General features: G+C 39.4%; 1 protein-coding gene across 1 annotated transcript in view; it reads left to right on the top strand.

Moving 5' to 3' along the window:
• The window catches only part of Itga2 (integrin subunit alpha 2), a 93,306-nt gene that overhangs the window by 6,357 nt on the left and 64,762 nt on the right, over window positions 1-22,187 (top strand). The window contains exon 2 of the mRNA XM_057789903.1: window positions 19,854-19,971. Within this exon, the coding sequence (XP_057645886.1) occupies window positions 19,854-19,971 (118 nt within the window). The remainder of the gene's footprint in view (window positions 1-19,853; window positions 19,972-22,187) is intronic.

The raw sequence follows: 22,187 nt of genomic DNA on the forward strand, positions 1-22,187 counted from the left end.
ACCTGCTATTTCAGTGCTCTGATCACCTGTGAGCTCTGAAAAAACAAGCCTCCTCCTTCCTCCTCTATATCAAGGACATTTTTGTTAATTATTTTAAATATTACTTTTGCATTTATTCACTTAGTGGAGGAGGAGGGCATGCATCGGCACGCGTGTGGAGCTCAGAGGACAACTTATGGGGGTCAGATCCCTCCTTCCACCCTGTGGCATCAGGGGCTGGAATTCAGGTTGCCACGCTTAGCACCAAGTGTCTTAACCTGCTGAGCACCATCACTGGCCATGGTAACATTCTGCTTGGGAAACACAAGTGAATATAAAAATCACAGTAGAGTTGTCCATCTTCGTGTTGATTAATAAAACTTTAGCAGCTAGTTATGTGTGATCCAAAGACAGCCTTCCACTCCGTTTTATCTCTTAATGTGTATATTCTTAATGGGAACGTAGTGGAACTTGGATTTTGTGGTCATTGCTTACATTCTATTTTAGGTATAACTTCAAGGAAAGTCCCCCAACTCAAGCTCATAAAGATATTATCCTATGTTCCCTAAAACAGTATTTATTTTGTATTTTTATCTAGACCTACATTTTCCTGCAGTGGATTTTTGTGAATGAGAGAAGTAGAAGTCAAAACTGATATTTCCTTATACAGACAACCAATAATCTTAGCAGCGTTTGTTGAATGAAGAGTTCATCCTACAGCTCCTCCTTTGTCCCAGACAGGCAGTGTGTATGCTCTCCTCTAGTGCATGCTCCTCCACTGTGTTCCAAGACTGCTCTGTCTTATTAGCGCATGTGCACAGGAGCTCCATAGGACATTTACCCTACCCATTTTTTCGTCAGGAGTGTCTTGAGATCAAATTTTTAATACAAAATTTGGAATTAGCTTCTTAATACCAATGTATTTCTTTAACTTTTAAAATGTCTTGAATATGTAGCCATAGTGAGTCTGTAAATTAATTTTTGGATAACTGACATATTTTCAAATAATGAGTTCTCCAAGCTACCATTCTAATGAACTCCTCATTCCCTTAGGTCTTTCATCTTTTCAGCAATGATCTCTAGTTTTCTGCACAGGCAATTCTCAGTATATGGTAGACTTTTGTTAGGAGTGTGATGTTGTTTGATATTATTATAAGCAATGATTTCTTAAAATGGTTTTCTAAATGAAATCGAGGTTTTGATATATTGAGATGCAATTTATGTATCATTATTGCATATAGTGGACAGATCTGAGAACCTGAATTCTGTCCCAGGATCCAACAGTGTGGTAGGAGAACTTCCTCCTGAGAGAGTTGTTCCCTACCCTCCAAATATATGGCAGGACGCTTGCGTGCGCGCGCGCACACACACACACACAAACACAATTTATTAGTTATTTTATCTATCATCTTTTAATCTCTTTTATTTTAGTTGTTAATTCATTGTCATATCAGATACACATTATTCTTTCTCAAGGAGTTTTCTGAGTTTCTTTTTTTTTAAAATTTTCTAATCCTTCCTTGTCACACTGAGCTGAACAAGGCCTTCAATACAGTAGCAAATGCATTGTTGACTATTCAAAAAAAGAGGCAAAAGGGGTCTGCAATTTCCGTGTCGCAGTGTTTAGTGCAGTGTTTACTGTGGGCTGTAAATAGATACTTTTTCATCATATGCTTCTTCTTCTCTGTTACTTGGTCAAGATATATTTTAAATTGACAACTAATTTAATTTTATAAATATTTTTTGCATCTTAAGAATCACGTAAATTTTCTTCTATAATCCATTAACATGGCAAATTATATTGCTTTTCAGCTATGAAAGCCTTGTATTAGTAGCCTGTGTCTAGCTTGATCAACATTTGTAATGGGTTCTTGGGTTCATTTTTGCATTCATGTTCATGATTAAGATTAGCTTTTGATTTGATTTTTATGTACTCTTCCTTTGGATTCTGATGTCAAGACTGAGCGATTACCATAAAATTGAAACCATTTCTTCTTTTGTGAGTCTCTCACAAATTTTTTGTGAGCTCACAAGATGCCTCACTTGCTTCACAAGGATGGCTTGGGTTCCATCTCCAGACCCCATGGAAAACCAGATGTAGTGGCTCACATCTGTGATTCCAGCACTCCTGTTGGGAAATGGCGGGTGGAAGTGAGAGTTTCCTGGAAACTTTCAGACCAGCTAGCCTGGAGTACAGAGACCAGCAGAAATGATGAGGTAGACCCTGCGTTTGCAGGAGGAAGGAGAAAGCCATCTCTGAATGTTGTCCTCTGACTGCCATGTTCTCGCTGTGCCACACATGCTTGGAGACACACATGACATGTACACATATTCCACAAGGTTTAGAAAAAAATTCATTTAAATTTAGCTTGTATTTTTCTCATATTTTTAAAAGATATTTGGTTCTCTCTCTCTCTCTCTCTCTCTCTCTCTCTCTCTCTCTCTCTCTCTCTCTCTCTCTCTCTCTGTCCTGGAGTTAGAACTGTGAGCTACTCTATATAAGTACGGGAATTGAACTCAAGTCCTTCAGAAGAACAGCGTGTATTCTTAATGGCTGAACCATGCCACAAGCCCCTTTTTAATATTCTTGAGAGGAGGCCCTGGGAAAATTCTCCTTACATTTTTACAGTGTAGATTTAAATAACAATTTAGATATTTGAATTAGTTTAATAATTATCTTTTTTGCCCTGTAACTTTTTGTCTTTTCATTATGTAACAATAAATTTACAAACTCTATCAGTTTTGTTGGCTGTAGTTTGCTAAGTAGTCTGGATAGTTGGCTATTACCAAACACAGTTTTTTGCTTCTTTTAAAATTATTATTCCAATATTTTTTTTGGAATTTCAATTTACTTGAATGCTCAAATGTCTTAGTTACTTTTCTTTTGCTGTGTCAAAGCATCATGAACAAGGCAATTTATAGAAGACGGAGTTTGTTGAGGGCTTATAGTTTCAGAGGGTGAGCTCACTACCATCATGGCAGGGAGCATGGCAGCAGGCAGAAGCAGTTGGTGAGAGCTTATATCTTTTGGGAATAATGTGAGCTTTTGAAATCTCAAAACCCACCTGCAGTGACACACCTCCTCCAATAAGGCCACACCTCCTAATCCTTCCCAAACAACTCCACCAATAGGGACCAAGCTGTAGGGGGCATTCTCATTCAAATCACCACAACATCTCATTCTACAGTTATTATATCTATATACATATAAATGTAAGTTACAGAGCATGACTAAAGATACTTCATCACAATTCAAGGATGCCTTGCAGTTTCAGAGACAGATGGCTAGTAGACATGCAAATAGGATCTCAGGGAGGTTAGGTAATGAACCCATTTGGAGAAACACTGGAGATGCTGCTGTAGAACCCAGCTACATGGTCAGAGGGTTGAATCAAACATCAGGATTAAATTGAGCTGCAGAAGCCAGGTATAGAAACATGAAGACTCCAGACTTGAGTTGTTTTATAAGTTGCTTTTATTTATAATGTTTTCATCTAAAATTTCAAGTAAACACAAAATGATTTTAATAAACTAAGCTTTTAATTAGTGTAAAATTTGTAGTAACAACTCATTGTCACTCCTATTCTCAATCATTCTCACCAAGAGATTATGAAATTTATAAATGCTCTCAGGGAAGCAATTTTTAGTTCCACTTATTATTTGCACATTATATTTATTTCCGTTTCAGTAATTTGGGGTCTTATTTCTATAGCCTTCCTTATATTCCTCATGAAAATTTTCAAACATCATGTTTTAAAATATTTTTTTTTATCTTCATCATATTTTTTTGTTTTTCATTTTTCTAGAATTTGGTGACATAAAATTGAATTTTCATTTCTTACAAGTTTTTATTTGCAAATTTGCCTAGTCACTAATGTGTATGTACAGTGTCATCTGTCATCCTTAAGGGTTTTATTTCAGTACCTCCAAGAGATGTCTGAAACTATGGATATTACAAAATGTTTTATGCAGCATTTCCCCTCTACATACATATATATCATAGTTTTATTTATAAATTAAACACAATTATCTGGGTCTAATTGTGCACATCTGCAACTCCAATGCCCAGGAAGATAGAGAGTCCATAGTCTCCATGGTCTAAATGTTACATTGAGACCACCACCATGGGCTATGTCATACTTTCTTCTTGAATAAAAAGAAGAAAATAGGCGCAGAAAATGTTAATTATTTAGTAAAAGTACCTAATCATAAAAATGGAACAATTATAAATGTGCTCTAATAAAGTTGTGTGAATGTGGTCTTCCTCAAAAATGCGTAGTATCACCGCACCTTTTCCTTTGTGATGACGCAACACCTCATTGATAAAGTGATGTGAGATGATTAACACAGACATTGTGACATGGCATGAGGCGACCATATAAGGACTAACGCAGACATTGTGACATGGCATGAGGCGACCATATAAGGACTACCGGAACAAGATCTCTGTAAGACCATGATAGCTTAGAGATGGCTACTGAGTGACTAATAGGCAAGTGGCTTGGATATAATTGGAAGAGGGACGATTCATGTTCCAGGAGGATGGAGGAGATCTCACTGGGCTATTTAGACTAGTGGGCACATGAAGATTTATAAGTTGTTTGTTCCTAAAATTTCCATGGATCATGGCTCATTGTGGGAATCTGATATTTGAAAGAAGCTATGTAAGAGAGTGTGTTACTATGTTCAGAACCCCAAATCAATAGCAGCAAAGTTTTCTGGTAGGACAGGAACATGGCAGCAAGACTTTGGATTTGCCCAATGCACACTTTCCTAAATGATGTTAGTAGGAGAGTGCTCTGCCCTCCTGTCTCAGCTTTCCTGGCATACCCAAGAATTCACACTCTAGTCACTATTTCTTTCATGCATGCATGTATGTATGTGTATACATGTTTGTATTATGTATGCATGTGTATATGAATGTGTTATGTAGGAATGTATGCATATAAGTATGTATCTTTGGCTTTTAGCTGACTTTGTTGTTTTAGAACTGCCTCCAGATGCAGTATGGATTCTGTTGAATGCTGCTAAGTGAGAAAGAGCCGAAACAGCCTTACAGAGAGAATCTGTATGTTAAGCAGTCTTCCTTCAGGCATGAATCACTGTATCCTGCCTTCTCCTGGTTAGCTATTGTACCATTGTTGGATATTTAGGTTACATCCTGTGGGATTTCCCTCATCCCCCGCTGTATATAATGAATCTATACAAGAAGATTTTTTTCTCCTGTTTCCTTTTTGGATGATTTCCCAAAGCAGCATTGCAATGTCAGAGATGGCGAGTGTGCGTGTTTGTGTGTATATATGAGTGTGTGTCAGCTATTGCCACATATTCAACAGTATAGTTCTACAATGTAGAAACTGACCAACCTCCCCAACATTGTATTTTTCATTTACTTTTTGTAATCTGTCAGATATGAAGTGGTACACTCATCCTCTTTATTCACAAGGAATCACTGCTTTCATGTTACGACTTTGGAATGTATAGCTTGTGAAAATATTTATAGATTCAGGTCAAAGAACTTAGGGTTAGGGTCCTCTGACAACTCAGAAGAGATCTCAAGAGCTCATCGAGTTCCACACACCCCTGCCTCATTTTGACACTTGGAATTTGAAATGAAATCCAACCTTTCGTGTTCTGTATGTATTTTCAAAATGCTGTTGGGTCACGCTGAATATTTCCTTGAAAACCTCGCTTTTGTCTGTGTCGTTATTGTTACACACAGTCCGGCAGCTTTCCCTTGAAAAGGACACTTGACGCTTTCATGTGTCGGAAACTTTAAGCAGGGAAGGAAGACACTGTGCGTGCCACAGCATTTCACTGTGACCCACAGTCTGTAGATGACACTGGCTGGCTATGACTGTGCATTCACCCCAAGCCATGTCTTGAGCATCATTTATTATGTCTCAGAGTTTCTTCTGTTGGGATTTTCAGGAGTGTCCTCACTGGGGTTTCTGGCCATTGACTGCTGTCAGAGGACAGTTAACTTTCCCTTTCTGTGGCATATCTATTAGTCTCATTGCAAGGCATCCCCTTTCTGTGACACATTCATTAGTCTCTATCACAAGGCACCTACTGCATAACCTGACTTCCTGGTGGTAACTTGGCCTCCAAAGGCAAGTATCTTAAAAAAGTTACCGGGAAAGAAGTTGGGGGACATGGCTTGGTGGCTTTGAGCACATTCTGCTCATAGCAAGGACCTGAGTTCCACTCCCAGTCACCATGTAGGTGGGCTCTCAGGCTCACAACCACATGTGACTCCAGATCCAGGGAGACTTTTGATACCTCTGATCTCCAAGGACACCTACACTAGGGTATACAAACCTACCCAGAGACACACTAGACACATAAGTAAAAGTAATCAAAATTTTAAAGAGATACTGGGAGAAATTCACGGCTGTCTCTGTCTTTGACTTAGAAACCACATCTATCTCTTTGTACAACAATGAGCAAATCTCGCTTTACAGCAGAGGGAGGGGAATGAGACTCTGCCTCCTGATGGAAGAGTATCAAAATATTCCACCACGGAATCTTAAACAACTTAACATTGCTTACGAGACTGCTCACTGTTTAGACTACAGTTCAGACATCAGCATTGCTGACATGAGGGCCTTGATAATTCTTCTAGACCGGGGGAAGAGGAGGATGAACAAGACAGTACAAGATTGCTGAGCAGTGTGTCTGGACTCCACCCACTAGATAGAACACCCCAGTATAACAATCAAAAATATATCAGACATTACCAAATGGCCCCTTAGGGGAAACCACTGAAGAAAACAAGCCTCAATGGAGAGCGCTTCCTGCTCATGGCCGCATAGAACTGAAGTTAGGAAGAGTAGGTCATGTGCCATCACTTTCCTAGGTGGCTTCAGAAAAATCGGAAGCGAATTATTTTCTACTTTGCCTGTTCACAATTATTTTCTACTTGATGTTGGTTCACATCAAGGGTAATTATTATAAAGGGAAGAACATTTTGTATATTGTAAATCTATAAACTGGTACTCACTCATTTTTATTATCATTTGTTTACTTAGGGGAACATTAAAATAATGGCATGCCTGCCATATGTCACTTGGGTGTCAGACACTGGGAACTGGAAGCAGCCTCTCTCTCCCTAACGCTAAGGTCATTGTATTTTCCATTCTCCCAATGCATATTTCTTTCTTCATGAAAGCTGAGGGCTGAAGTTAGCTGCTGCAGTCTTGAGAAGTTGAAGGCATCATATTTTTTGCATATATATATATAAATATCATATATATATATATATTGTGTCTTTATCTGTAGGTGAAATATTACAGAGCTTAGCTGTCCATGCCGTGTGCTCATTTGCAAAGGACCACAACTGTTGAACCTGGTTATTTTTGTCGACAGAAGCTGCCTTCTACCTGCTTTGTGATCCTTTCATACTGAAGACAATGCTACCAAAACCAGATTTCCTGTGGTTGGGTGTGTGCAGATCTTACGTGACCCATGACCATTCCCCTACACACATATATTCTGGGTAATGGTTAGCTGCCCTTAGAGTTGAAGGCTATTAGCTTAATTCCATAGTAGGGTCTGCATCAGTCACTTCCAGTCAGTGTGGTTTCCTGGGAGGGTCCATGGACTGACACTATTTTCTTGGGTTTTATGACGTGCCTTTTCTGTGTGTCAGCAAAATGTAGCCGTCTGTCATCTGACTACTCATGATGCAGCAGTTTTAGAAAATTAAATGGAAATTTGTTCAGGAAATGCTCTTTCATCTGCGGTGGCAGTGGGCGTGTCTCTAAAGTGGTGCGGTTTGTGAAAGTTCCCAGGAAGTGTGCTAGTCTCAAGCAAGCACAATGATACTAAAAATGAAAATGAGAGAGACCAGCTTTTCTATGTGCCCATCACAGGTTGGGTTTCTTGTGTGTTGTCTGACATATGGCAGGAACACATATTGACTGATTTTATCATGAGAAAGCAGCAGCTATCATAGGCTGAGAAACTCAATCACGCCTGCTACTCACACCTCAGAGGTCAAGCTCTTTGATACCACAGTATACTATTGCCCTTGTTCCTCCAGAGGCCATTTTCAACCTTAAAAGAATAATCAACTTTTGCCTTTGTCATAATTCTGCCATCCTACTGCTATAAAATATGAACAATCCTTTTAGGATTCTCTTACAACTACATAATAAGAAAAGTGAGATGTTATACAGGATTATACATAGAAAATGATGTATATTTGCATGAACATATGAATTCACAGTATATACTTTCAATGCACATGTTTATAAATTCTATTTTTATAGAATAATATGTTACATGTAGGCATTAATGTATCTACTAATCCATTCATCCGCAGCCTACAGTCTCAGCTCTAGCTTTGAACCAGCCAGAACTCTAAGTCCTTTCTCTATCACACAGATCTTTGTTGCGCATCAACTATTATATAAGTAATTCATTGTTTAGAGGTTAATTGGTTTTTGTTCCTTCCGCAGGGATTACTGATAGTCTCTAAGTACTGAGCCATATGGCAGCTAATAAAATAAGCATGGTCCCTACTTGGACAAAGCATGCTAAGTATAAAACATGCAGAGATTAATTCAATTTAAGGGATATCTCTGTACAGGCCCTGCCCCATATACTCACACAGTCTGATATTTTTATTAAACACAGAAAATTAAGATTATTGTCTCTCTTCCATCATCTTTCAATAACAAAGACATCAACTGCAAGCTAATTATTAAATTTTGTAATCCAGAGTTCTGGATTAATCCCTGTAAAAGAAAACTTAACGTGAGTTGTAATGTCCCTAAAAACACACAGCTAGCATTATACAGACTGAACAGTACATCTATCTATCTATCTATCTATCTATCTATCTATCTATCTATCTATCCATCTATCTTCCTAATACATTCATAAACACACACACACATGCATGCAATAAAAGTTAGTGGAAAATAGAGGTCATAGATTTGAAGGAGAATGGGAGGGGCATATATGAGGGTTTGCAGGAAGGGGAAGAGAGAAATGTAATTACAGTATAATCTGAAAAAACAAAATTAAAAAAAACGTAGAGGAAGAAAGGGTGTGAAATTTGGTGGGAGGGGAGGAAGGGAGGATCTCTGAGGAGGTGAGGGATGTGGAAGGTGTGATTAGAATATGTCTGTATGAAATTTTTTTTAAAGACTTTATAGCAAAGTGCCTGTGGGCCGAGATGTAACAAGCAGTGCTCATTTAATCCTGATTGTTTCGCCCATATACTTCCTGAAGAGGTGTGACACTTACTCTGTAAGAAGCGAGTCAGGAAACAGGCCCTGAACTGCCAAGTACATGAGGCAGAGAGAAGTAGTGGGGAGACCGGACAAGAAAGGGGCTTCTCTCTTACACGGAAGGCAATTAGGAAGAAGTCGGAAATAGACCATCACTTCAGTGAAGGGATTTCAAGGAGTTCTCTCAACAACTCTTGGGCTAGTAAAATTATTTCACTGTCTCCAGTCCACTGTCAGGAGACAGCGAGTCTGCCAAATGCAACTCACCCTCCTGCACCCTTTTTGTAATGAAGAAAATCTATTGAGTTGCTAGGCGGCACCAAGTCACAGTAAATGGATGCAAGAAACAATTAGAACGAGATTTTGGGGATGGTTCTTCCTTTCAAGATCGAATTGTTGAAATGGGAAAAGACCTTGAAATGACCTGAGTGCAGGCAGCGATTCTTCAGGACTTACTACAGTTTCTCTCCTCTTTCTTTCTCCTCCCCTGCTCCACACTACCCCCCCCAAACATACGTAAACACACACACACTTCGAATTTTTCATAAAAATATGACTATTATGTGAAAAATCTGGAATATATTTATATATGTGCCTATATGGACAGAATCTTTGAAACCTGGAGCAATAAATTCAAATTTTCTGATGAAATTAGATTTCCCTTCTCTAGTCTGCTAGCCCTGAATGACAAATGCTGAGAACAAAGTACTTGAACTAGCAGAAATTTCTTTTCTGTTGTGGAGGCCAGCATTCTAAACGCTTTGGGGACAACTACTGAAATGGTTGGGGCACTTGCAGATGGACATCTCTTTCTTGTCTTTGCATAGTCCTTCCTCGTGTGTGTGTGTGTGTGTGTGTGTGTGTGTGTGTGTGTGTGTGTGTGTGCTGAGAGAAATCACCCTGTTGTAGCTTCCTCTTCTTGAGAGGACACTGCTCAAGTTGGATTAGAGTTCCACTGTGATGATCTTATTCAGTTTGAGTCACTTCCTGATCGTCTCTGTCTCTAATTGCACTCACACTGGGGACTCCAGCTTCACGACAGGACTTTTGAGTGGAGCCCACAACATTCCTTGAGCCTGGGTGATATATTTGGATGCTTAAGTCTGATCACCCAAATGATGCTGTTTCCTTTATGTGAACATAGAGTAATTGCCCAATACATGATGCACGCAAACAAATATTTGTGAACCAGGGAAAAACGTTCCCCATTCACAGTTCAGCAGGCAGCGTGAATGGGCTGACTCAGCGCCCCTTGGCCCGCTCCAGCTAGTCTCCTAGTGTTTGTATGAGAATGCTCAGTGAACATCTGCCTGTGTCATGTGATGTCCCGCAGGAAATAGGGAATGAACTTGTGACCTTGACTTTTTACCTCAAGCGTTTGCAAACCTAGTCTTTGTCCTGAGGGCATATGTCTATCTACCAATATAGTCCAACATAAGCCCAGCCCTGTGGAAAAAAAAAAAAAAGCAAAGGTTCTATATTCTTCCCATACCAATTTAATTGAGTTGAATGTTGATCTCTCAAAAATAAGTTGCCATTTAGTCCCTAGAACCTATGCCTATTACTGTACTGGCTAGTTTTGTGTCAATTTGGCGAATGCTAGAGTCTTCTGAGAGGAGGGAATCTCAATTGTGAAAATGCCCACATAACACTGGGTTATAGGTCAGACTTTAGGGCATTTTTTAAAATTAGTTATTGACATGGTAGGTCTCAGCCCATTGTGCTCGGTGCCATCCCTAAGTTGATGATCTTGGATGACGTAAGAAAGCAGCCTGAGCAAGTCATGATGAAGGAGCGAGAGATAAACAGCACTCCTCTGGTCAGCTCCTGCCTCCAGGTTCCTGCCCTGCCTCTGAATACGAGCTGTGATGTGGACCTCTGAGCCAAATAAACCCTTTCCTCTGGAAGTTGCTTTTGGTCATGGTGTTTCGTCACCATGATAGAAACCCTCACTAAGACAGTTGTGTTATTTGGCAAGATGCTCTTTATATAGTACTTCGAGGAGAATGTGAATATAAGCACAGATGTTCAAGCTGCCTCCAGGCTTAGACGGAACTGTGAAAAATCCTTATTGGAAACCGGAGCAAATGTGACTTCCCTTGTATTGTGGCAGAAAATTAGATCTAGCTATGCCTGTACAATGTGAAGAAATCACAGTTGTGAAGCTTGAACTTGGATTCTTTAGCTGAGTCAATTTCCAGCTATGATGCTGAAGGCAAAGCCTGTCTTTTCCTTGCTAACATAGCAACTGTGAAAAGAAGAGGCAAGTTGAGAACAAACCCCAAATCATCATCCTTGACGATCCAGAATCCTTAGCCTATCCAGATTGGAGTACATAACATTCAAAGTGCGTATGCCTGCCCCTCCACATTTTGTGTGTATTGAAATCCCCAGTGACAGCATTTAAAGGTGGGCCTATGGAGGTAATTAGGTTATAATGCTGGCGGCCTCATGCAAGGAATTAGTGTCCTTACTCAAAGACTAGACCTCTCTCTCTCTCTCTCTCTCTCTCTCTCTCTCTCTGCCTAGTAAAGAAGAAAAAAATAAGAACTCAGCCATCTGCAAGCTAGAAGACGGCTCTTATTGTAACCTAGCCATGCAGGCATCCTGAATTAAGACATCCAGTCTTAAGAACTATGAGAATTAAGCTCCCGGGCTAGCCCCTTATGACAGTCCAAGCAAAGCAATATTATGTATTTTATCACTATAAAAGCATGCCTAACATGAAGGCCAGTTCTTGGCTAGACAAAGTTTTTCTGAACAGACTAGTGTGTCAATCGCGAGCCCTCAACTATCTCTGCATAGTCAGGTTTATCCAGCACAGAGGTTACCCAGGGAAGACTAGCAAATGAGTGCTTGTCTATTGGCACAGATCCCTGTGACATGTATTATGTGTTCAAAAGGTTTTTAAGGATGTTGTACCAGTAGAAATGCTACCATTTTAAATGGGAGGAGCAAGGGCCACTGCTACGAGTAACAATAGTACCAATCGTTCATGCAACAGATTCATGAATAGCAGAATTATTCTCAGAGCTAATGAAAACTTTCCTTCTATTGTCAAACATCTTTGAGACTGGTGTTTCCTTTCTTCTCATCTCTGTCTTTTGGAATGGACTCAACTTTCCTGCATCTGCCTATTATATGTTGGAAATAGATAATCTGTGTGGTAAGTTTGGAAGCCCAGAGATGAAAAGAAATTCTGTTCTGTGAAATAATACTGAAATATCACTCATACCTGATTTGGATGATAAATTTGTGACTCTGGTGAGTTGATATTAGGTGAGATTTGGGGCCTAGAATTAGTATAGAATGGGTTGAAACTTTTGGAAAAAATATGATGCCCCTTACAAGTAGCAGAACTGTGATTTAGCAAGGAGACAAACAGTAGAGCAAAATAGACTAGGTCATTCCCGGGGGATAAAAAGTGACAGTGTACTAGCCATTAGAACTAGTAATTGCTACCTTATTTGGTAAAAGGCTTCTGCATGTGCTCTTGGAATAAAGCATCCATTTTTACCTGGAAGATCCTAAGTACAGCAATAAGTATCCATATAAATGTAATACAAAGGCAGATATGACATCAACAAGGAGAATGCAGTCTCCTGTGTTTGGAGAGCAAAGTCAAAGAGCAGAATTTGCAAGTATAAGAACAGCTAGCTACAGTTGTCATCACGGAGTCAAACACACTTGTGAATGGAGCACAATGAAATTATAGTGGAATGACTTTTTAGACTTCTTGAACAATAAAGAGTTGTTTATGTATAAATTGTTGAGATCTGCCTGGCCTTCCTTTTGTATCATGCACTAGAGCAGGGAACCACAGGCTGAGATCTCCATTCGGAGGATCACTGATAGTCTGGGAGTCTTTCTATGGTAGGAAAATATTTGACTATTGCCCTCTCTTGTTGTTGTTTTGCATCATACTCGAGAGGTACTCGGAATTTATTCAGATTAATTTGTTCATCACGTACATGAGATGGTTTGGTTTGTTAATGGTAGCAGATAACAATTTCTCTCTCTATCTCTCTCTCTGTCTGTCTCTGTCTGTCTGTCTCTGTCTGTCTGTGTCTGTCTGTCTCTGTCTCTGTCTCTCTCTCTCTCTCTCCTACCGGGAGGAAGTTCCAGTGAATACTGAAATTGACCACATTTAATTTCCAATAGCTAAGAGGTAGGAATAAGATTTTTTAAAACTGCATTAACATGATACAAGGAAATGAATAGACCAGTTGAAGGTCGCAGGCTACATCCATAGTTATACATTCTGTTGCTAGAACAAAACAAGTCAAGTTCACACCCTAGACCAAAACATGGCAAACTAGTCCATAGGTGGAGCCCAGTGTTATCTCCTTAAAGGAACTGGTACCTTAGTAAGATCTGTAGACTTTTGTTTGAGGTAGAAACATATCTACTCTTTCTGAAACAGAAGGTCTAACTATTAGCCACACCTGTTGACAATAACCTTGATGAACAGAACTCATTGAGCTAAATCTAGGTGAGACCTTTGCTTGAGGTAGGAACACAACCTTGAGGGAATAGAGGTTAAGTTCCAACTCTCTGACCTTTCGTCAATGTGGAAATAGGCTCACATTTTTGGGCTTCCCCAATTCCTCCCTTTTTAATAATTTTAATAAAAGCCCGTAAAAAAAAGAAATTTCAGATAAAGAAAACAGTTTCCAAAAAAAATAAAAAATAAAAAAAAATAAACTTCAGGTTTCAATACTGTTTCCAGGGTTACATCTAAAAAAAATAAAAAAATAAAAAATAAAAAAAAAAAATAAAACCCCGTGCTTCTGCAACAAGACAGTTGACTGCCTGTGTCTGCCTTAGGTGAACACTTTCCCATTTCCCAGGCTTACCTATCTTTCATACATGCATGCATGCCCATGTCTTAGGCAACTGGCGGCAGGAGGATCAAATGTATCTCTGACTGCCAACCTCTATAATCAAAGGGTTATACCAATATTAAAATGAATGAATGAATGAATGAATAAAGCAAGCAAGCCCTGGGTTTTTGTTTGTTTCTTTGTTTATATAAAGAATCCTGTCTTAAATGTTAATTTCTTTCTAGTAGTGTTATTTTTAAACATTATTAAGACTTGAACTCAACAGTGAGATTGTTTTGACTTGGCATAAGTTAGGTCTTGTACTTAAAGATCTACTTAAAACATATGCCTTTGAATAACGCAACAAGCATTAAAAGAGTTTTCTAGAAAACTTAAAACCGGGACACAGATGTCTCAGTGGTTAAGAACACCTGCTGCCCTCACAGAAGACATATCTATGTTTATGACCTGCTATCCCCACAGCTCCAGGGGAGCTAATAACCTCTTCTGACCTCCATGCCTATAGATGCACATCATTTCTTTTAAATTCTTGAAAAAAAGAAAAGAACATGAAACTGCATTAAAAATTGGCTTTGCTCTTAAGGTGTTTAATTTCTTCCTTTCTTTCCCTATTACTCTAATAACATACCCTGACCCACCCCCCAAAAAATAACCCTCAACAAAGACTTTATTCCAGTTCCCACGTTCAGGAGGCAGACAATCATGACGGCAAGAACTAGAAACACCTGGCCACATCACATCTACAACAGGAAGCCTAGGCTGATTGGTGCTTAAGCCCAGTTCCCTGTCTCCTTTTTGTACAGTCTGGGACTGGAATCCCTGGCCCACTTGTCCTTCGGTGCATGTAGATGGGCTTAAATCTGCAGAGATCATGCCATTATAGAGTCCACGGCCAAATACTGCTGTAAATGTTTCCATAAACGCTGCAAATTACATCAACGAAGTCAAATTTCTTGTGAGGTTAAATTTATTCTATCCCTAGCCGTATTCAATTATCTTGTAACTTAAAATTCAGTTCCAGAACATGGTGAGAAAATAAATTCGTTTACCAAAACTTCATTCTTACAAGTTGCTCATTTCTAAGGAAGCTATTTTAGTAGTAGTCATCAACTTTAAGAGAAGGGGGCGCATAAAATATTTAAATGAGAAATAAACTCAAATCTGTATGAGTTGACATATGTTTAACTATCTGCATTGTAGTTTAACTCACTCATATTTAAATGACAGCATGGCAAGTAAAACTAAAGATGAAACAGTATCCTCTTTTGATTTTGAAAGGAGAGGAATAATTTAACCCCCACCCCACCCACCCCAGCACGTGCCAGAGATACAGTGCTTATATCTGTAGTTCATTTTGATGAGATTTACTTGACTACTTTGGCTTGGTTACAGTCAATAACTGGCTAACAAGATTACCTTTGCTGAACGTTTTAAGAAGTCTTATTGGCTAATGGAAGCTTTCTAGTCTTGGTAATAATATGTTCCTGGAAGGGCAAAATGCAAATTGGTTTGACACATGCTACATCTGATATAGAACTTGGAATACTGGCCTAAATGAAGCAGGTTATGACTTTCTGAGCAATCACTATTCACCATCATCGCAGCCTTCTCTTCTGGATCTGACTGCTGAACATGACAGTTCTTGTGCCTGGAATGGGCTTATCTTCCTCTGCATAGGCGGAATTCCAGCTCATCTGCTGCTGTTTCATGCTTGTCTTAACATCTTACTTATTTAACTTGTCTTGAGGATTGTCATATCTTGCTCTGTTTCTATGTCTGTCGTGTTGTTATATAATCTTTCGTTGTGTTGTCAACTCGCAATAGTGGACACTCAGAGAAAACAGGGGTATTGTTTGTTTTGTTCATCTGCTGCTCTATCCTCAGGATGTGGAAATGTTCACGACACAAAGGCTTTATGTAAATATTTGTTGAATGAACTCTTTCTTAGTGGTTACAGACATGGAGGCTGGAAAGGGAAGTTCGAGTTGAGTTAAATGTAGTTTTTAATAACCATGTGGTCCTAAAGAGATAATAGGAAAGTATCGTTACAAACGGTGACTTACAAAGGAGAAAGAAGCAGATATTGAGTTAGACAAGATAGTTTATATACAAGTATTGCATTTATGGAAATGAGAAGATAGCTTCTGTTCAGTGTGAATTGATGGCATAATGGAAGTAAGTGTGCTTGATAATACTTGATTTATCAAAAGAAGCAGTGCCCAAAGGAAATGATTTAAACAGCAGAAAAGGAGAATTTTAGGATCAGTAACATAAAGGGATGGTGATAACGAGTGACATGTTTTATGAGAACATAAGCAGATCATTTATTAATAGAACTCCTAAACAGTAATGTTGGAGAAAATGAGCCATGCCAAGACTTGAGGAAAAACTTGGACGTAAACAATATGGACATTTAATCTTCGTGAGTTTCACTTTCCTTACTTGTCGGTTGGTGGGAATGGGCTTTGCCATCACACAAGGTTATCTGGGGTTCAGTTAAGTAAGGATAATTCTGTCATAGTCATGAGCACATGACCACTAAGATACAGTAGGCTGTGGTGTGGTGCTGGATACAGTGGGATGGTGGATAATAGGATATGTACTATAGCTTAAATTATATAGAGAAAAATAATGGAAGGAAATATTTTTTAAAAAAATTTTTTAAAAAAACTTATATTTGCAGACCGGGGCTCTAGGCTATCTTATTTCTCCCTCATTTCTTTTTTTAATATTCAAAATCGTCCATGAGAATGTCTGTTAACTTAAAACTGTTTTCATCAGTAAACATCATCTTGGATGCTGAGGTTGTAGAGATAGCTAAGCAGCTAGGAACACTTCTATGCAAGCATGAGGGAGGCCCTGAGTGCAAGGTCCCAGGACCCATGGAAAGCTATTGCAAAACCAGCTGCAACCACAGTGCCTCTCACCAGGCAGGGAGTGGAGCCAAGAGAATCCTGGGGATTACCAGCTGCTAGTCTAGCTCTAGGTTCAGTAAAGGACTTTCTCAGTGGTGTGACAAAACAGGATGCCTGACACTGTTCTCGGACCTGTGTGCATGCGCATACACACAGACACAAATATTACCTTAAGTTCTGAGAAAATATGGAAAAATAAAAGCCATGGCTGGTCTCTCAAGGACCTTGCATTGTAGTTAACAGAAGGTGACATCAAGAAATATGGACACATGAGAAAACTGCAGGTAATTGTCACCCCAGTGGGATAGTGTGTGAAGATGATATTGTTGCTAAATCGAGGAATCAAGGAAGAACCTAGAATAGAGACTATTCAAACACAGACCAATACAATGAATGATTTCCAAAACCTTAAATCTGGAGTTTGGCGAGAGCTACAGCAGTGAGACAGGTATCAAAGACCGCTACTGGAATTTTCTGGGTGTGTTCAAGGACAGAAGGAAAAGGGATGTGTCTAGGACCCAGTGAAGCCAGGAGGAAAGCAGAGGGATGAAACCAGAAAGCTACGTGAGCATCATATAAGAAAAGACCTTTGAAACTCTGTGAGGAAACTGGATTTTCTCAGTACTACAACAAGACCTTGAGTAATTTAAACAGAAAGATGGAATGATGTCTTCCACTTTGAAAAATGTTTTCCATATATACATTTATAATGTACAGTAATATACATACATTTATAAATTAGACTATTAAAATGAATTCTTATTTCCTTATTTATAAATCAGTCATTATATATGTACATATTCATACATAACAATACACATATGCTACATGTATATGTTGTATAGCAGCATTTTAGTCAAAAAATGGATGACATAGAGCAGTGTGAACCCTTAAGATAAAGAGAGAGAAAAGACATGAAGTTGGCTGAGTAGAGAGATGGGGAGGAGTTGATGGAGAGGAAAGAATATAAATAAAATATATTGTATTAAAAAACTTTAATAATTTTTTAAAAACAATTTTGTTTCCCAAGAGTGTAATAGTGATCTTGTGTGTTTATGTGCATTTTATGATTACATAATAACAGAGGCACCTAATGACACATTTCCTAAAGCATACATGTGCCATTACGTTGAAATAAATGCCTATAAATGCAAACTCTTATGAAATTTAACATTAAATAATAAAACAAACTTCCTATTACATGACTTGCCAAAGTCTAGCTTAATAGTGGGAGGGAGCTGCATCATTTTATGTCCAGTCACATTATTCTTTCAGGTGTTGGATTGTTTCAAACGACAATAGTTTGACATGGCCTCTCAAGCTTTAACCAGCATGCATAAAACCTGATGAACATTCCAACAGTGTTTGCTAAGTTCTCATAATGGGTGAAGATGAAGTCTTGATAGAAACACGAGCATTCTGAATGCCGCTTTCCGGATTCGGCTCAATTTTTGGAGCTGTTATTTCCCTTTGCATTTTGCTTCCTCAATAAAAAGGCACAGTGGTCCTATGAAGAGATAGATGTTACGGGCCAAATGTCCAAATGTTGACCCATGCAGATTATGTCACAGTGTATTTCAAAAATAATATGTGCCCTTTTCTTCCTGGAAAGTTTACATTTCTAAGAAATAATGAGCTGGGCTTTTTTGAGTGAGCCAACGCCCAGTCGAGTATTTTTGGCACTTAAAAAGGCTCATTGACTATTTCAGCTCCCAATGCATCATTGGTGACTTCATTTTTCCTTGGAAGCAGTCTATAGCATCTCCTCCCATAAGTTCAGAAGCACAGTGGTAAAGCAAGCCAGTTCATCCAGGCTTTCTGTGCCTGGAACTACAGACGTCTAAAACACCATGCAGACTTAATGCTGGTCCCAAAGTGAAATCTTCCTCTGTGAAGACAAAAGGCACAGGAATGGTGACGTTAAGTTTAAGAGTCCAGGCTGTTTTGTTGCTTTTTTTTTTTTTCAAAGCTCTGTAAGGATAAATGGTGGAGCTCTGCGGCACCCTCTTTCCAAATCCACAAAACCTGGCTTCTACAGTGTGAAGGCCTCGCAGCATTCATGCTTTTGGCACCAGAGAGAGTTAGCTCTGCTCTTCTCTCCCTTTCTATCAGAAACAGAAGTGTAAAACAAACAAACTCTGTTAGATATTGTCTCCTTCGCTTTGTTCTGTTTTCCAAGACTGCCATTTATTGATTGTTAAGTAAGAAAAATCAAAAGACAAAGTGCTTTTGACAGTTCCCACTGGAATAAGAAGATAATGCACCGTTTTCTAAGTCTTTAGCTTACGAAGCATCCTTTTCTGAGAAAGCAAATGATGCTGATTTGCGGGGCTGTGACTTTCCTCTCTCCTCAGCACTATGATTTTAACATATGTTTCATACAGGGAGTATGTCAAGGACAGGGCCCCCTTCGGACACTGTGCATGAGTAGCTTAAGGTCTTGCTCTGTGAGTGAAGACAAAAAGAATTTAAATCACCATACAATATATAATAAAACAATGGTTTAAGAGCTGAGTGTGTTAATTCGGTCTCTTGTTCAAATCCTGGCCTCCCCTTATCACTGGGCATGAGAGACTCATCTGGAACCTCCAAAATGTCTGTAAAGCAAAGATACCATTGTCCGCTAAGGCTGTCGGGGGGGGGGGTGCAATATTAAGGCAGTGAATTATGCATATGAGTATCTAGACCTGTGCTACGGCCCACACACATGCTTTAGATGTAGTAGCTGTTACTTCTTATCAACACTGATAAGGAGAAGAGTTATCAGGTCAGACAAGGTTTTTTTTAAAAAAAAAAAAAAAAACATGGTCCTTACCAATCATATTATGCACTTACATTAAAAATTGTAAATATGGCTATGTTTTCAATTTTAATAGGTATTTTAAGCTGTCTGGCATACAATGTTGGCCTCCCAGGAGCAAAAATATTTCCCGGTCCTTCAAGTGAACAATTTGGTTATGCTGTGCAGCAGCTCAAAACCCCACAGGGCAACTGGTAAGGCTATTCTCTTCTTTATTATTTCAATAGAATAGAATTGTATAAATGTAATGTTTGGATACTGTCGATGGATAGTGTGTGCTTTACTGTCATTCCGAGACAGTCTCACCGTGTTACTCTGGCTGGCCCGGAACATACAAAAAAATGCTTGCCTCTGTCTTCAGGGTGTGTTGGGAATTAAAGGCGTACCCAGTTCTTTTGTTTCTTTGATCCAATATTTTTAAATGAGGGCTTTTCTTCTAAAGTTCATAACTGTGGACTGACAATCAATAGGATACTAGAATGGTACTTTTTAGTGGGGAGAAATCTCAGAAAACTTTCTGTAAAAATTCTACTGACAATACGAGTTCTGACCATAATTGTGGTAGATAAGAAAAAATATAGACAGGTGCATATTTCCTTGGTTCCTTAACCTTTGAACTTATCTTCCATGAGCTTAAAAGTAATCATCCAGCTAACATTATTTTGGTGTCCCTCCTGGGGGGTGGGGCAGAACAAAGTCCAAAATATTTTCTTTTAACAGGGCTTTGCCCTCTCATCTCTAAGTCAGGTTTAGCCTGGTAGCAAGAATTCTCTTATGTGTTCATAGAAAACTCACAAAGTTGACTTCTAGCTTAAAGTACTGTTTTAGTTTAAGTCACTATTGCTGTGAGAGAACACCATGACCAGAAGCAAATAGGGGAGGAACGAGTTTATTCCGCCTACACTCCCACATCACAGTTCATCATTAAAGGAAGGCAGGACAGGAACTCAAGCAGGCAGGAACTTGGAGGCAGGAGCTGATGCAGAAGCCATGGAGAGGAGCTGATTAATGACTTGTTCATCATGGCTTGCTCGGCCTGCTTTCTTACAGCACCCAGGACCACCAGCCAAGGGATGGCACCACTGACAGTGGACTGGGTCCTTCACCACCGATCCCTAATTAATAAAATGTTCTACAGTCAGATCTTTTTTAAAATTTTTATTTTAAAACAGTTTTACATAAAATTCTCATTTTATGTAACTATCCCAGTTCCCCCTCCCCTTCCTCCTCCCATACCCCCAACCCCACTACTATCCACCCCTCAGAGAGGGTAAGACTTCCATGGGGGTTCAACAATGTCTGGAATATCACTTTGAGGCAGGATCAAGGCCCTTCCCACTATATTTAGGCTGAGCAAAATATCCCTTCAAGGAGAATGGGTTGCAAAAAGCCGGTTCAAGCACTAGGCATAAATACTGGTCCACATAGACTGCTCCAGTCACACAACTGTTACCCACATTCAGAGGGCCTTGTTTGGTCCTATGCAGGTTCCCCCTGTCAGTCTGGAGTCAGTGAGCTCCAACTAGCTCAGGTCAGAAGCTTCTGTGGGTGTCCCCATCATGGTCTTGATCCCTTCGCTCATATTATCACTCCTTCCTCTCTTCAACTGGACTCTGGGAGCTCGGTCCAGTGCTTAGATGGATGAAAAGTTCTATATGACAATTAAGGTAGTCATCAATATGATTACAGAAAAAGACCACCAGTTCAAGCACCCTCTCCACAATTGCTGATGGTCTTGGCTGGGGTCATCCTTGTGGATTCCTGGGAATTTTTCTACTGCCAGAAAATGGGAGTGTGGGAGGGGAGGATGGAAGGAGAGGGAGAGGAGAGAAGGAGAGGGGAGAGAAGAACATGAGAGAACCACATGGCTGAGACAGGGAAAGGACAGAGAGGGAGAGCAAGGAAACAAATCTTGATCGAGGAAGCCATTATGGGTCTAGTAGGAAACCTACAGCCAGATCTTATGGGTGCATTTTCTCAATTAAGGGCTCCTCCTTTTAGATAACTTTAACTTGTGTCAAGTTGACATAAAACTAGCCAGGGCAGTACGCGAGACTTTTAATGTATAGGATCACGTTTATAACTCAGAGCTTTATCTGGTGAAAAATGACTACTTTTGAGAAACTGGGGAAATGTGTGTGTGTGTGTGTGCGCGTGTGTGCGTGTGTGTGAATAGTGAATATATAATGGATATCTATCTATATATGTTAATCTAACATATATCTATGTTAATTTAAGTTTACTTGAAAGTAATAGAAAAGACTCAAGGAAATCAGATGACACTGAAATTTATATTGAGGCAGGCAAGTTCCTTCCAATTTGATGGCCATTTGTGGACAGGTCCTTGGAACACAACCTCTCTGTTGTGGCACAGGGACTTAAGCTCCGCCCACTAAGCCTGCAGCTTTAG

This window comes from Chionomys nivalis, chromosome 15 (assembly GCF_950005125.1).
Source record: "Chionomys nivalis chromosome 15, mChiNiv1.1, whole genome shotgun sequence".
Taxonomy (NCBI): Eukaryota; Metazoa; Chordata; class Mammalia; order Rodentia; family Cricetidae; genus Chionomys; species Chionomys nivalis.